General features: G+C 23.2%; 6 protein-coding genes across 6 annotated transcripts; 2 read left to right on the forward strand and 4 right to left on the reverse strand.

Annotated features, from left to right (window-relative positions):
* Positions 1-42: 42 nt before the first annotated feature.
* DICPUDRAFT_159259 (uncharacterized protein) lies at positions 43-3,201 on the reverse strand (the record flags this gene model as incomplete). Its single annotated transcript, XM_003294236.1, has 2 exons — positions 43-831; positions 889-3,201. Coding segments are annotated over 2 exons (3,102 nt in total), but the record flags the coding sequence as incomplete, so codon positions are not given.
* Positions 3,202-3,706: 505 nt separating this feature from the next.
* On the reverse strand, positions 3,707-5,484 carry DICPUDRAFT_159260 (uncharacterized protein; the record flags this gene model as incomplete). The annotated part of the gene is made up of 3 exons (XM_003294237.1): positions 3,707-4,345; positions 4,445-4,968; positions 5,088-5,484. 3 exons carry the CDS (start codon positions 5,482-5,484, stop codon positions 3,707-3,709), a joined length of 1,560 nt encoding a protein of 519 aa, XP_003294285.1.
* Positions 5,485-6,823: 1,339 nt separating this feature from the next.
* On the forward strand, positions 6,824-8,790 carry DICPUDRAFT_51415 (homogentisate 1,2-dioxygenase). The gene is made up of 3 exons (XM_003294234.1): positions 6,824-7,298; positions 7,413-7,699; positions 7,768-8,790. Exons 1-3 carry the CDS (start codon positions 7,111-7,113, stop codon positions 8,613-8,615), a joined length of 1,323 nt encoding a protein of 440 aa, XP_003294282.1. The 5' UTR covers positions 6,824-7,110; the 3' UTR covers positions 8,616-8,790.
* Positions 8,791-8,807: 17 nt separating this feature from the next.
* DICPUDRAFT_43200 (uncharacterized protein) lies at positions 8,808-10,121 on the reverse strand (the record flags this gene model as incomplete). Its single annotated transcript, XM_003294238.1, has 1 exon — positions 8,808-10,121. One exon carries the CDS (start codon positions 10,119-10,121, stop codon positions 8,808-8,810), a length of 1,314 nt encoding a protein of 437 aa, XP_003294286.1.
* Positions 10,122-11,219: 1,098 nt separating this feature from the next.
* DICPUDRAFT_159265 (uncharacterized protein) lies at positions 11,220-12,328 on the reverse strand (the record flags this gene model as incomplete). Its single annotated transcript, XM_003294239.1, has 2 exons — positions 11,220-11,381; positions 11,456-12,328. The coding sequence occupies 2 exons, from the start codon at positions 12,326-12,328 to the stop codon at positions 11,220-11,222; spliced, it is 1,035 nt and encodes a 344-aa protein (XP_003294287.1).
* A 134-nt stretch (positions 12,329-12,462) lies between these two features.
* Positions 12,463-14,410, forward strand: DICPUDRAFT_159266 (uncharacterized protein; the record flags this gene model as incomplete). Its single annotated transcript, XM_003294235.1, has 2 exons — positions 12,463-12,468; positions 14,138-14,410. The coding sequence occupies 2 exons, from the start codon at positions 12,463-12,465 to the stop codon at positions 14,408-14,410; spliced, it is 279 nt and encodes a 92-aa protein (XP_003294283.1).
* Positions 14,411-16,236: the final 1,826 nt, after the last annotated feature.

Here is a 16,236-nt window from a genome sequence, read left to right on the forward strand (position 1 = left end):
TAATAATTTTTAAACCTTTTTCTTTTTTTTTTAAAAATATACCTTTGAAAATAAATAAATAAAATCTTTATGTTTTTGTAATTTTTCATTCATTTCATTCGATGGGGTGTATCGTTCTTTTGAAATTATTGAGTCGATAATTGAGAATTCTGATCTATTTTCGGGGGGTATAATCTCTTTTAATTTTTTAATGTAGGATACAAATTCTTTGGCATAGCTATTGGATAAACGCATATGGTTTTGGATGAATGAGATTTGACCAATGGGTGATAATGGTGATATTATTTCAAGAATAACCTTGAAATTCATAGATCCAATTACCTTTCTTTCAGAGTTTATATATATATTTAATTCATTGATCTTGTTTTCCTCAATTAAAATGGTGCACACTGATTGAACGAATGCCCTAATACAATCTGTAGAATTTAGTGATATTGAGTTCCATTCTTGGAAATTTGAAAAATCTTGTTTAATTGGATACGCTTTACTTGATAAATTTAAAAATAATTTAACTAAATCTGGTGTTTTTACTGGGTATACTTTTAACTTGTTTCTAGCTTTAAATAATTCTTTCTTTTGATTATTTTCATTATTGTTTTCAATATTACCATTATTATTACTATTATTATCTTCGTTATGATTACTGCTATACTCTTGATCATTAAACTCGTTAAAATTATTTGTTGGATAAAATTTTAACTTTATAAATAATAAATCTAATGAATCTTCACACCATGGATTGTTTGATTTAATTTCATTTAAAATATTAATTTGTGTTGTGGTTAATGGTTCATTAGAGTTAAATATTGATGATGAAAATGATGATAGTGGCTTTTTATAAAATTTAATGTTTGATTTGATCATTGTTTCAATTAATTTCCAACATACCTCTATATATTCAGGTTTATCAGAACTTGATAATTTGTATAACCAAAAATTGTAAAACTCTGTAGATTTGTGTGTATTTTGATCTAGAGTCTCAGCCATTAACTTTAAACCTTCATTATCTTTACCATAGAGATATTCAAACCATTCATTGTTAATATTGAAAACATTGTTTGAAAATTGAGGATTTAATTTCGATAAAAATACTAAAAGCTCTTCCTTCATATTAATGTTTTCGTAGTATTCTTTAAATCTTGATACCAATGAATAAAACAATTCTGAGTGTGGTAATTTTTTATAAAATATATTTATATTATTATTATTATTATTTATATTTACAATATTGTTTAAATTTATATTACTATTATTATTTTTGCTATTATTATTATTATTATTATTATATATTTCTTCATTTATTAATAATAAATATTGTTTAAAATTTTCAATAAATTCTTTATCGTTTGATAATTTTGGGAACTGATCTCTTAATTCTAAAAGTTTTTTAAAATAGTGAATTGAATCTGGTTCTCTTGGATTATTGATTTGTTTTTTTTCGATTCTGTTAAATATAAGTTTATCTGTTTCGTTAATTAACTCTTGAATATTTAATGGACGATATAAAAATGATGATGATGTTGGTAATCTCGAATTTAGAGGTGATGGATTGGTAAACTTAATAATTGATTCATTATTTTTATCTTTCCAATATTTAATTGAGTTTTTATTTTCATTAATCTTTTTTTCGTTATTTGCATTTGAACCTTCTAATACTTCTTTTCTGCTCTGGTATTCGTTGAATGCTATAAATGGAAAGTAGATATCTGTTTTAAATCCAATGGTTCTATTGTAATATTCGCTGCAATACTTTTCTAAAACATTTCTTTTTACATCTGAAAAATAAATTGCTTCGCCATAATCCCCAAGCTCCAATGAACATAATGACAATGTATCAAAAAAGATTTCTTTAAATCTATAATTATCGGGATTTTGAATTTGATTTGAGATGATAGAATTGTACAAATAGTTTTTAACATTTACTATACCACTGCTACTACTTTCACTATTACTATTAAAATAGCAATAATAGTATAGTAGAGCACAAATTTGAGCTTTGGTGGATGTTTCCTCTACAAATGGTGTTGGTGCTGAGTTTTTATATTGATATGGTTCCATTAATTGATTTAATAATCCAAGTTCATTTGATTCTAAGCACACATTTATAAACTGTATTAGTGAAGGTACTAATTTCTTTGATGTAATAATGCCATTTGGTATAAAAAGTTGGGTAATGGTTGAATAAAATTGTAGATGATTACCAGATACTGCAAATAATTTATCAAAAGCTTGAATTTCTTTTAAATACTTTAATGACTTTGCATCACGCTTCATAACTTGTTTATTCATGTAAAGTAAATTTCCATTAGAGTTAAAGTCCCAATAGTCATTTAAATATCTGTATTCTCCTTCACCCGCTTGACTATGTGTATTTGATTTGGAGCTACTTTGGCTAAAACTATTATTTATTATCTCTATTGCTTTTTCTTGTAAGTTGGATTGCAAATAAAATATACAAAATATAAATGTTCTCTTGATATCCAATAGTTTATTTGTATTTAAAAAACTGTAGATTTCATTTACTGCCTCTGGTGACTTTTGATAACAATCTCTTAGAAACTCTATAAAATCAATTGAGTCTAACCAATTGATGTAATGTTCGTTTGTATAGTATTTGAAATACTCGAGTGTTGCTGTCACTGAATCGGCTCTATTTAATAGATAGTAAAGTATCATTGAAAAACCTCTATAATTTATATCAGTATCTTCTTTGAATAAAGAGTCATGGTAGTATTCGATGGCTTTGTCCAACTCGTTTGAGTCCAAAAGGGTTTCTATTCTGTGAATTTCGATCTTTTCCTCTTCTGAAAATATTAATTTCTTTATTGGATAAATCGAATATAATAAATTTTGTTTTGATTTTGATTCTTTAAATTCTTTTGTAAATGTTGTATAATTATTATTATTATTAATATTTTGAATATCAAGGTTAATTATTTTTCTTTTGGACTTTTCCCCAATAACTGGTGGTTTTAATTTAGTATAGCTATCTATATTATTATTATTATTATTACTATTGTTTTTATTATTATTGTTATTACTACTAATAATATTATCCAATGCTTTGATTTGGATTTTTTCTAATAATGAATCATTATTTATTTCTTTTAATAGTGGCTTTGCTATAAGTTTACTTGGTGGTGGTTTTACTTTGATATATTTCGGTATACCCGCTTTATTTATTTTACAAACTTTAAACATATTATTCAATTGAATGTTTATGTATATTTAAATAAAAACGAAAAATGAAAAAAAAATCAAAAATTTTCAAAAATTTTATTTTTTTTTTTTCATATTTTTTTTAATTTATTTTTTTTAAATTTAATATTTAATTTATACAAAAAAAAAATCTTCTTTAATTTTACAAATATTAAAAAATTTAATAATCCATTCCATTAAATCTTAATTTGGTGAGTGAAAAAGTTCCACATTTATTTCGATTTTTTTTGCTAAATAATAATTTTAATTGCAATTGAGTTTTGAAAAAGTGGGGTTACCAAAAAATATTAAATTTTGAGATTATAAACCGAGTACAAAGTTCAAATATCGATTGAGGGGTTTAACAAATAGTAATAAAAAAAACTATACAATATTACATAATTAATATAAGGATTTTTATTATCTTTATTTTTTTTTTTATTATATTTTATTTTTATTTTATTTTTATTTTTATTTTATATTTTATATTTATCTAAATTTATTAAAATTAATTTCTTTTTACACCAAACATATATTTTAATATAATTGAAACTTCCATTACAGCTTCATTTGATTCATCAAGACCAATACCAAAGAATGCATTGGTACTGTTTGTATAACGAGTATGGTAAACCTTGACATTGGATTGTCTTAATTTTTTAATATAAAGTTCGCCTTCATCCATGAATGGGTCATGACCAGCGGTAATAACATGGGATACAGGAAGACCACATAATGCTTTGGTTGTAGTTGCTGCACGAATTGGACTTGCATATGGGTTGTCAACATCAGTTTCCTTACAGTATTTTGAAGAGAACCATCTAAAGTAACTCATTGGCATTAAATAACCGTCATTATGGACCACACGAGTATAATATTTATCTTCATTTCTCTTTAAATCTAAAATTGGACAAATTAAAACTTGGCCGCAGAGTCTTGGGGTTTCTTTATCTCTTGCCATCAATGCTACTGCTGCTGCTAAATTACCACCACAACTATCACCTGCAACTGCTACTCTTGTAGGATCACCATCAAAGGTGGATGCTTTTTTTACTGCCCAACATGTTGCTGCAAAACAATCTAAAGCTGCTGCTGGGAACATATGTTCTGGTGCTAATCTATAATCAACTGAAATAACTACACATTTCTAATATTAAAATAAAAATTAAATAATTATTAATAAAAAACCCCCCAATTGTTATTGATTGTTGTTATTATTATTATTATTGTTTTAAAAATAACCTACAGCTTGATTTGATAATAATCTACATAAACCATCAATAGATGGGGTTTCAATTGATTTTGAAACAAAACCGCCAGAATGGAACCACATTAAAATTGGATAAATTGAAGGTTTTTCACCTGGGTCAAGGGCTGGGTTATAAACTCTAACTCTGAAACCTGTGCAACCTTCTACATCTAAAACTGATGGATCTAAATATAAATCTTGAACACGTGAAACTGGAATTGGTGTTGATGGTGCATTTTCAATGGAATCGATAATGTCTCTATTAAAATCGCCATCCTCGTGTGCGCCCATTTTCCAAAGTAATACTTTATGTACACCTGATACAACTTTTGTTTCTTTACTTACCCCACCAATATTAATTGTATGTGTAGTTTCTTCTAATGCTCTTTCATTAATTGTAGTTGTAAAACATTTAGAGCATACTTTAACTCTTGTTGTATATCCAAACTCTTGTGGCAAAGATGTATTTAATGAACAACATGAACCACAAAACAAATGTCCACAACGTCTACAATGATGTCCTATAAAAAAAGTAATCGATATTAATAAAAAAATCAATCAAAGTATAATTATAGAAATATAAATAATAGCTATTGGTGTTATTATTATTGTTGTTTTATAATTAATAATAGTTACTTACTTCTATTAAGGAATGTGAATGGTACACTACACATCTCACATTTATTTGAATGGTTATCAGGTACCCATGTTGGCTTTCTACTTGCTACTGGTGGTTGCTGTTGTTGTTGTTGTTGTTGTTGATGTTGTTCTTGTTCTTGTTCTTGTTGTTCTGTATTTTGCTGTATTTCTTTTTGTGGTTGTGATGGTTTCTTTTTCTTTGGTTCCTCTGTATTAGTTACTGTTGTTGTTTGATTTTCCTCTTGTTGATGCTCCTCTTGTTTTTTTTCAGATGTTTCATCAGATGTTGGATATGATAATGTTGAGGTTGGTGCTGTTGTTTTTGGTAAATTTTCAGTTCTAGCAAAAGGTGATACAAAATCTTCCTCTTCACCCTCTTGTATTAGCGGATCTGACATTTTATTTATTTATATATTTTTAAATAATCTTTATATTAAATAACAGAAATACTATATAAAATAAAAATAGATTAAAAAAATAAAAAATAAAAAAAGTTGTGTAAAGTTGTAATTAATATAAAAATAAAAAAAAATAAAAAAAATTAAATAAAAAAAAAATTTTAAAAAAAATAAAAAATAAAAAATTTAAAAAAAAAAAAAAAAAAAAATATATTTACAGATATTTTATATTATTATTTTTACTTTTATTATTACTATTATTATTATTATAATGATTATTTTAATTTATTATTTAATAATTGATTCAATTTTATTTAATTTTATTTAATTATATTTTTTTTATTTTTTTTCTTTTAAATTTAATGAAATGAATATTAGACAGCATTATTATTTTATTGTAAAGTTCGAAAGAAAAATGCGAACAAAAATTTTTTTTCATTCGATAAAAAAAAATAAAATTTTTCAAAATTCGAATGTTTTGAAAAAGATATTTTTTTTACATTTAAAAATTATTTAATTTAAAAAAAAAAAGAATAATACAGATTAAATATTAAATTAAATTTTAATTTGTTGTTTTTATTTTAAAAATAAGTATACCATATTTAATATTTGGTCTAAATTTAAGTTATAGAATATTCCTCATTTGTAAAATCAAAAAAATCAATTAAATGTTTATAAAAGAATAAAAAAAATATTTTTATTGTTAATATCATTTTTATCCTTCACCAAAAAAAAAATATTTATCACTTTAAAAATAAAAATATAATCAGTTGAAAGAACTATTTAGCTTCAAATTTTCAAAATTTATTTAAATTTCATTTTTTCTAAATTGAATATAAAATTTTTTTTAACCCACTTTTAAAAACTCGTTTATTTTTTTTTTTTTTACATAATAAAAAAAATAAAATAATATTTATGAAATTAATCAATATATATATATACGAAACGATCAAAACATAATATTACCTTTCAGAGATTTTAGAATTTTTTTTTGTATACAAAAAATTGACAAATTTTTATTTTTATTTAAGCTTTATTTTAAAAAATTTAAAATTTTTTTTTTTTTTTAAATTTTAATGATAATGGGTATTTATCACTGCTAAATAAAATAAAAATAATCAGTTTAAGGAAATAGTATTTAAATTTCCAAAATTTTATTTAAATTTCGTTTTTTCCAAATTGAAATAATAAAATTTTATAATTTTTTTTGATATTTATTTATTTATTTTATAATATTTTTTTTTATTTTTTTTAATTTTTTTTTTTTTTTTTTTTTTTTTTTTTTTTTTTTTTTTTAAAATTTTAATTTATTTTATTTATTCTATATTACAATAACCACAACAAACTCATAATAGTAATAATAGTGCTATTGATATATATATTATTCCTAATAGGCAAATAAAATTATAATATAATTAAACATTACATAATAATAACTTGTCTTTTTTTTTTTTTTAAAAAATTAAGGCACATACACATACAAATATATATTTTTTTATATAATCTTTTAAATTGTCAGCTTACACAATTGTTTTTAAAATAGTTTATAATAAAAAATTTAACATATATAATAATTTTTAATCTTTATATAATAATAATAATAAACAAATTCGTATAATATTTAAAATGAATAAAATAGAATTAATTGAAAAATATACATACCAAAGTGGTTTTGGTAACAATTTTGAATCCGAAGCTGTCAGAGGTGCTCTTCCAAAGGGTCAAAATACCCCACAAAATTGTCCATATAATTTATATGCTGAACAACTTTCAGGTAATGCTTTTACCGTTGGTAGACATGCACAACAAAGATCGTAAGTATTTAAACAGGAAGTTTTAAATATAGAATAATAAACATAGCGCAAATTATACAAATAACATTTGGCTAATAAGTAAGTTTACTAAATAATAATATTTTCTTTATTAAGTTGGTTATATCGTATTAGACCATCAGTTTGTCATACTCCATTCAAACCACTCGAAAAGGGTGCAGAGTTACTCGCAGATTTAAATAATTTACACATTGACCCAAATCAATTAAGATGGAAACCATTCCCAATTTCAGATAAACCACACGACTTTGTTGATGGTTTAATTACTATAGGTGGAGCTGGTCATCCATCAGTTCGTCATGGTATTGCTATTCATATTTATACTGCTAATCAAAATATGGAAGATAAATCATTCTATAACTCTGATGGTGATTTCTTAATTGGTATGTATTATTGGATGGATAGATAGTATTAATAAAATAGATATTAATATATTTTTATATTTAAATAGTTCCACAACAAGGTACATTAGATATCCAAACCGAGTTTGGTAATTTACAAGTTAAATCTGGTGAAATTTGTGTTATTCAAAGAGGTATTTGTTTCAGTGTTTCAGTTGATGGACCAACTAGAGGATATATTTGCGAAGTATTTGGTTCACACTTCAAATTGCCAGATCTTGGTCCAATTGGTGCCAATGGTCTTGCTAACCCAAGAGATTTCCTTTCACCAGTTGCTGCATTTGAAAAGAAAGATGGTGTTGCCCATACCAAGATTAATAAATTTTTAGGTAAACTTTACACTGCCCAACAAAACTTTTCACCATACAATGTTGTCGCATGGCACGGTAATTATTGCCCATACAAATATGATTTAAGTTTATTCTGTGCTGTCAATTCAGTTACCTACGACCATTTAGATCCATCCATTTTCACAGTATTAACTGCACCAACTAACGAACCAGGTGTTGCCGCTGCCGATTTTGTCATTTTCCCACCACGTTGGTTAGTTCAAGAAAATACATTCAGACCACCATACTATCATCGTAATTGTATGAGTGAATTCATGGGTTTAATTCGTGGTGTCTACGAAGCAAAGAAAGAAGGTTTCCTTCCAGGTGGTGGTAGTTTACACAGTTGTATGACTCCACATGGTCCAGACGCTGATACTTTCGAAGCTGCTGTCAAGGCTGACCTCAAACCATCCAAGATCCCAGATGTTGCTTTAGCTTTTATGTTTGAATCATCACTCATTTTAGGTATCTCTGACTATGCTAAAAAGAATTTCATTGATGACGATTATTGGAAATGTTGGCAAGGATTAAAGGATAATTTTAATGAACCAAAATCATTCAATTAGATTATCTATTTTTAATAAAACAAAGCAATATTATTCAATTAAAAAACCCAACAAACACCAACAAATAAGCAATATATAAATAATAAACTATTTTTTAAAAAATATATAATTAAATATTTTTTAAAATCTCTTCTCAATAGTAAATAAAAAATAATCAATTTTATTTTAAAAATATAATAAAATTATGTTTATTTATTTCTTTTTTATTTCTTTTAATTTATTAATTTCATTAATTTCGTTTATTGCATCTTTGTTTCTTGAATCGATTTTTAAAACTCTTTGTAATTCTAGCATTGCATAATCTAATTTTCCCAATTCCCTATAGGCTTTGGCTCTGGAATTTAAGGATTTGATATGTTTTTCATCTAATTCTAGAACCTTCAAGGTATTCTTTAAAACTTGATTCCACTGTTTGTTTACCAATAAGCATACGGTTTGGTTTGATAGACACGCCACTTTTAGTTCTTTAATCTTTTCTTTTTCTTCATTTGAAAGTCCATAGTCAAATTCGTAAAATTCGATTGCTTTTTTATATTTATTAATTGCCATCGAGTAGTACTTTGATTTAAAATAAACATTACCTTCTTCCTTTCTTTTTAAACCCTGTTCTATTAATTCGTCGACACGATACTGGTATTTATCTTTTTCTAATTGAAAGTCGTGTAATGTTATTTCTACAATAATTTTGTCGGTTGATGTGGAGATTTCTGATTGTTTGATTAGGTCTTTATAATGTTTTGGTAATGATTCAATTGGTTTTCTTTTCAATGATTCAATAAATTTGATATAGTTGATCTCTACTCTACTTGTTTCACCTTTTTGCATAGTTTCTATTATCAATTCGATTAAATCTAGTATCGCTGTATCTTCTCCAATCTTAAAACTATATTTATCTCTTTTATCTAAAATTTCTTTATTTTCACTATTGATAATATTGAAAGATGCTAAAACTTTTGATTCATACTTTGGTAGTTGCTGACCGTTGTTATTGTCATTATTGGTTTCTATTGAGTTTGTTAAAATTTTCTTTAATATTGAACCATCTTTTTCTGTAGAGATATCACAGTTATTATTAAATGAGATTAATTCTATTTCGTAAATACAGGTTGCATTAGGGGGTACTAAGTCACCATTGCCGACGCTGCCATATGCATATTTTGCTCTAATTGTAAATGTTGAGATTTCACCTTTTTTCATCGATTTAATTGCATAGTTGAATCCTTTGATTGGTTCTTCTGGACTACCTAAAATAAATGAAAAGCTTGATTTCTCTCTAGTGTTTTCAAATATTGTTCCATCAATAGTCTTGCCAATAAAATGAATATAGACTTGATCGCCATCGAATGGAAAGTTTGTTCCGTTACCACTTGTTTTTATAATTTTACTGATACCATTATCTGTTGTTAGTTTTATAGTTTTATTAATTTCATTTTCTATACTATTTTTTTCTTCATTATTAAATATATTTGTTGTTGTTGTTGCTGTTTTCGATTTTCTGTATAACATTAATGCTTTTTATTTTTAAAAAAATAAAAAAATAAAAAAAATAAAATAAAATAAATGAAATAAAAAAAAAAAAAAAAAATTAATTTTTATAAAAAAAGTTTTTATTTTATTTTATTTTTATAAAATCAATTAATCAATGAAATCAGGTTACAATAATTCAGGTATTTTAAGATTCTTTGAAGCCAAATTAGAAAAGAAACACTATTTAGTAGGTGGTTGCGAAATATCATTTATGGTCACAATCGAAAATATGAAGAAGAATAATTTTTTTTATTTTTTTATTTTTTAGATTTTTTAGATTTTTTTAAAATGATTGTAATAAAATCCTTTGCTCAAATAGTATTACCTGATAATACCAGATTCTTTATCGAAAAAGATTAAAATTTTATAAGATAAGATATAATACACAAAAATAAAATAAAGAAATAAGTTATTTACAAAAATTAATAAAGTCTTTTTATTATTAAATTTAAATTATTATTTTTTTATTTTATTATAGTTTTTATGATAGTGATTCCATTGAAGGATTGTGCTGGTTGTGGTTGTGGTTGTGGTGGTTGTGGTGGTTGTGGTTGTGGTTGTGGTGAATTGTGAGCTTTTGATTGAAAATCCTGAATGAGACCCTTTTCTAAAATATTTGCAATTGAAATCCCCAAGAGGTGCTGGTGGTGAATTGATTGTGAGCTTTTAAATGTAGAAACGTGATTTTAAACGAGAACATGTAGGAACTGAAAATAACGAAAATAAATATTAAAATTAAATATTAGTTTCTTTTATATTCAAGGATAATAATAATTATATAAATATAATTTTTATAGTTACCTAAAAATAATTTTTTTCTTTTATAAAATAGATACCGGAACATTTAGAATATTTTTTAACTTTTGAGTTTTTTTTGTTGTGCATAATTTATGACCAAAATTTTAAAAAGAGATATGATAATTTCATTGATGACACTTGTTAACTATTTACAACTTTATTGAAATCATAATTGAAACAATGAATGAAAAGATATAGTTAATAATTATTTAGTCTTCCCAGAGCTCATAGGCGAGCATGAAAGAAGATATTAAATTATTAATTTTATCCCCACCTATTTCAATATGAATCAATATCCATAAGGTCATCAATGTTTGGATCGGATCGATCATGGTATAAAACCATATCTTCAATAATCTCTTCTTCTTTGTATGATTCATGATACTGGTCCTTCCAACAAACATCGGCAACATTTATTAACCCTTCTACCTTGGTTTCCCTCTACAATTAATTAATAAAACTATTAGTATAAGTTTAATTTATCATGTACAAAAATGAATGTTTTAATAACTTACGGTGATTGTATTAAATCTATTCTTGCATTCTGGGCAAGTGTTGCAACATTGGGACCATGTTAGGATGCAATCGAAACAGAATTTATGATCACAACCTATATAGGAGACATTCATGGTCTTCATTTTGGAATAGCAAATTGTACATTCGTTATTCTCTTCAATATCTAAATGTTCGTTATCATCTTTAAAATCGGAAATTTCGCTAAACTCTCCAATACTTGAAATTTCGCTTTTTTGATCCATATCTAATGGTTCTCTATCGAATGGATCTTGTTCTCTATAGTTCATATTATTTGTTTCTAATTCACCTTCTTTTAAATTCAATTTCTCCAATGCTTCATTATGTTCAATTGAAAGCTGGATTAAAACTTGTTGTTCTGTTTCAATCTTTTTTTCAAGAAATTGGATAATTTTATTTTTCTCTAATATTTGCTCTTGGAGTTTATTTGAATTTCTAATTTGATCATCCAATTTAATATTGAGTGAGTCTTTTTCTTTGACCAATTTACCTTGGTTAACACCGTAGGATTGAAGGGATTGTTTTTGATGGTTTATTAAACTACGTAGTTGATAAATTTCATCTGTTTGGTCATCTCTAACTTTAATTAGTTTATCATGCTCACTTTTATTATTTTGATCCACGATTTCTTGTTTTTTTGATTCAATAGATAGTTGATTATGGTGGATTTTATTTTCTAATTCACACTTCTTAATTTGATGATTTAAATTGGAAATCATTAATAATTGATCTTTTTCTAATTCTTTTTTTTCTTTTTGTTGTTTTTTTAATTGTTCTAATTTTATTAAAGAATCATAAATAAAACCAATTAAAAAACTAATGGCTACAAGAATTAAGATAAAAACAAAATCCATTATTGAATTAGACTGAAGTGTGGTTGATGTGAATGGTTATTTATTGGATGTGAATGGTTATTTATTTGATTTGGTGTTGAAAATTATTATTGATATTAAATATTATTATTGAATAGAAAACTATAATAAAATAAATGTATGTAATTATTTGTATATTGAAAAAATAATAAAGAAAAAAAATAAAAATAAAAATAAAAAAAAATAAAAATTTGTTTTATAAAAATTTGAAAATGAAAATTAAAAATTTGAAAATGAAAATTAAAAAAAAAATATAAATTAAAATATTAAAATATTAAAAAAATTAAAAAAAAAATGAAATTTACCAAAAAAAGAAATCAATCTAAAGTGATTATAATAAAAAATGGGGGTTATAGCCACCCAGTTTTTATATGAACTTAAGAAATTTTAAAAAAAGTAATATAAAAACTAAGCAATGAAGTTCATGTAATCACATTTTTATTATTGATTAATTATATTTTTTTAATAAATATTTTTTTTTTTTTTTTATAAAAAATTAATTAAAATTTAAAATAAATTTTTTAATTAAAATATTTACAAAATAATACTTATCTCTTTTTTAAACAAACAAATATAACCGAGTTACTGTAAGTTTATTTTTTATTTTAATTTTTTATTTATTTATTCATCAATATTGTTTTTATTTAATTTGTTTTTAGAAATCAATTAAGTTTTTAAATAAAAAGAAATTAAAAAAGAGAATTGATAGCTAATTGGAACACTTCAAACCTGAAAATAAAATAGCAGATATTGACCAATCAATCATCACCAAGAAATAGTTGTACCAAGAATACTTGACATATATCAACAAAATTGAAGGTCATTTAACCTAAAGAAGAAAAAAGAAAGAAAAACACCAAGTTCATTGATTAAAGGCAGTCGAAAGGATTTCATAAAAACATTATCTTAAATAAATATTAAATAAAAAAAACATCACCATAAAAAAATATCCATCTATTTTCTTTTTAATATTTTTTTTTTTTTTTTTATTTATTTTATTTTATTTTATTTTTTTTAATTATCGAAATCATTATTTACTTCTAAAAAACTGTTTGTTTTTAGTTCTTTGATTGGTTCGATATTATTTAATTAGCTAAAATATATAAAAAGAAGGTAAAGAAACTAATATTGAAAATTTATAGAATACAACAATGAATATGGTAGATTGGAAGCGCAGCTTCACAATCTTTCAGAGAAGAATGTTAAGGTTGTGATTAAAAATTATCGTTATCGTTTATCATTTTTGGATCATCAGTGAGACTAAAAGGATTTGATTTATACATAAGCATCCCCATGCGAGTGTTGATATTTATTTTTGGTTGATTGCTTTACTGACATTTGTTGAAAACACTATCATTTAAATAGTTCCAAAATTTGATGGTAACATTTATATATATAAAGCTACTAAGATTGGTATTGTTTTCAAGTTGTTTCTCGTGCATTTTATAAATAACTGATTTTCGTATTAAACAATTCCCATTATGATATCGGCTTGTTAGTTTTTATAATTTTATTAAAGCAATTGCTTGTGATTGTTATTTATTGTATCTGCTATAGTCCAAATTTATTTTATGTGTTGAAAAAAATAAAATAAAAAAATTAAATTATAAATAAAGTATAAAATTAAAAAATATAAATAATTTACTTATTATTTACTATTTCCTATTTATTATTTTATTATTTAAATGTTTTTTAATTAAAAATGTACTTTTATTATTTCTGATATACTTTTTCTTAAAATTAATAGTTTTTTTCTTTAAAAAAAAATAAAAAATAAAAAAAAAATTATAGGTTAACAGTATTTGCAAAGAATTATTATTTTATTTTATAATTTGTGATTGGTGTAAATATATTTGTTTAGACTTTTATGTTATTTGTTCCTTAAAATTTCATGGTTCAGTAAGAGTTATACAAGTTGGTGAAATAGATTCTGAACCACATGATCTTACAGATTCAATTCTACTACTAGAGGATTCGATTTTAATATTCACCACTTGGTGCTACCCATTCCACACTACTATGTTGTCTAGAGATTTTGCACCACTACCTTTTTGTTTAAATTAATGATTTCGATACCAGTTAAATCAAAATCTAAGCACAACTTAAATATTACACTACACAAAGAAACGTGATGATGAAAAAAGCTCTACAATAATAAGGGTAACATATTACTTGATATACAGGATCTAAATTACCAGATTTAATAAATAGAATAATGTGTATGTTTCTATTTTCTATAAAGTTTATTATAGTTTTATGATATTTTGGGCTAATAACTTACTTGAAGATTTTATTTTTTCAAAATGATTATATTGTTATTTTTGATGGGATTTTATATATTTTATTAATATTTTTAATGTGAATATGTTTATTGAGATTAAAAAAAAATAGAAAAAAAAAATTATTAATTGTTTATTTTTTTTTTTAATTATTAAAATTTTATTATAATTTTTTTTTTTTAATTTTTTTTTTTATAGATAAGTAACCACCAATTTGTATAGTTTGTATCAGATTCAAAGATACTTACGTTAACGAGGTATTTTGATTAACTTATAGGGGCCCCACTTGTAACCTTATAGCTGATACAAATTATACAAAGAAGTGATTACTTTTTTTTAAGGGAAGTAGTTAATATAACTAAAATATATATATATATAAATATGTAATAATTTATATTTAACTATATTAATTTATTTTTAAAATTATTAGGGCAATAATCAAATTCCTCAAGATTAGTTCATTCAATAAAAATATTAAATCATCAACTAATAAAAAAGAATTAAAATAAAATTTAAAATATTATAGATAAATTTAAAAAAAGTAATAAAATTAAAAAAAAAAAAAAAATCTACTTCCCCTATAAGGAAAATTTATTTTATAAATAAATAACAATAACTTTTTATTTTTTTTATTTTTTTTCGTTTCGTTTAAGGACAAAAGAAGTTCCTTTTTAGTAATTTTTGAATAAAATGGGCCCCAACCAATCTTTATCTTATTTGATTTTGTTTGGATCATAAAGGGACAGGTTTCCCAATTACTTGGGTTTGAGGAATCCCTTTCAAAAATAACAAATTTTCCCATAACCCTAAGGGCCCAAAAATTTTGAAATTCCAAACCCATTTGAGGGTTAATAGTTGTTTTTGATTGAAATAAAGGAAAAGAACCGAAAAGAAAAAAAAAAATAAAAAAAAAAAAAAAAAAAAAAAAAAAAAAAAAAAAAAATTTTATAATTTTCTTTAATTAAAATTAATTAATTAATAAATTGTAAAAAAAAAAAAAAAAACAAAAAAATATAAAATGCATTCTGAATACTCTTTTGTAAAAAGTGTTGATGAGTTTTTATCTGAATATTGTAAAACAAGAAAGCACCTTTTTTAATTGAGAAACTGTTTTCTTTTTAAAATTTGAAATTTCTTATATTGATGAAAGTTTTACTAAATTTAGTTAATTATAAGGTAATCAGTATAAAAGTTAAGTTCGTAATTTATATGATTTTTTCAAATATAAATTTTTTTTTAATTTTTTTTTTTTATTTAATATCAATATTGTTTTTTTAATTTTATTAAAATTTTTTTAAATTATTTTTTTAAAGTCTTTTAAATTTTTTTTTTTTTTTTTTCTTTACAAATAAATAACTTTACATTTTTATACGTATATTTTTTGTCTCAATAGCTTTCAAAAAAAAAAAAAATGGATAGTCTATATATTTTCATTTTTATCTTTTTATTTATCATTTTTTGTTTTTATATTTTATATAAAAATAAAATTAATAAAAATAATAATAATAATAATAATAATAATAATGATAATAGTGATAATAATAATAATAATAATAATAATAATAATAATAATAATAATAATAATAATAATAATAATAATAATAATAGTAA

The sequence above is a fragment of the Dictyostelium purpureum genome (genome assembly GCF_000190715.1).
Source record: "Dictyostelium purpureum unplaced genomic scaffold DICPUscaffold_532, whole genome shotgun sequence".
NCBI lineage: Eukaryota > Evosea > Eumycetozoa > Dictyosteliales > Dictyosteliaceae > Dictyostelium > Dictyostelium purpureum.

What these genes read in the sequence shown, in the direction of transcription:
- DICPUDRAFT_51415 (XM_003294234.1), top strand. Translation starts at nt 7,111, where the DNA reads ATGAATAAAATAGAATTAATTGAAAAATATACATACCAAAGTGGTTTT. An exon ending in AGACATGCACAACAAAGATC is followed by an intron (nt 7,299 to 7,412) that starts GTAAGTATTTAA and finishes TTCTTTATTAAG; the next exon opens with TTGGTTATATCGTATTAGAC. An exon ending in TGATGGTGATTTCTTAATTG is followed by an intron (nt 7,700 to 7,767) that starts GTATGTATTATT and finishes ATATTTAAATAG; the next exon opens with TTCCACAACAAGGTACATTA.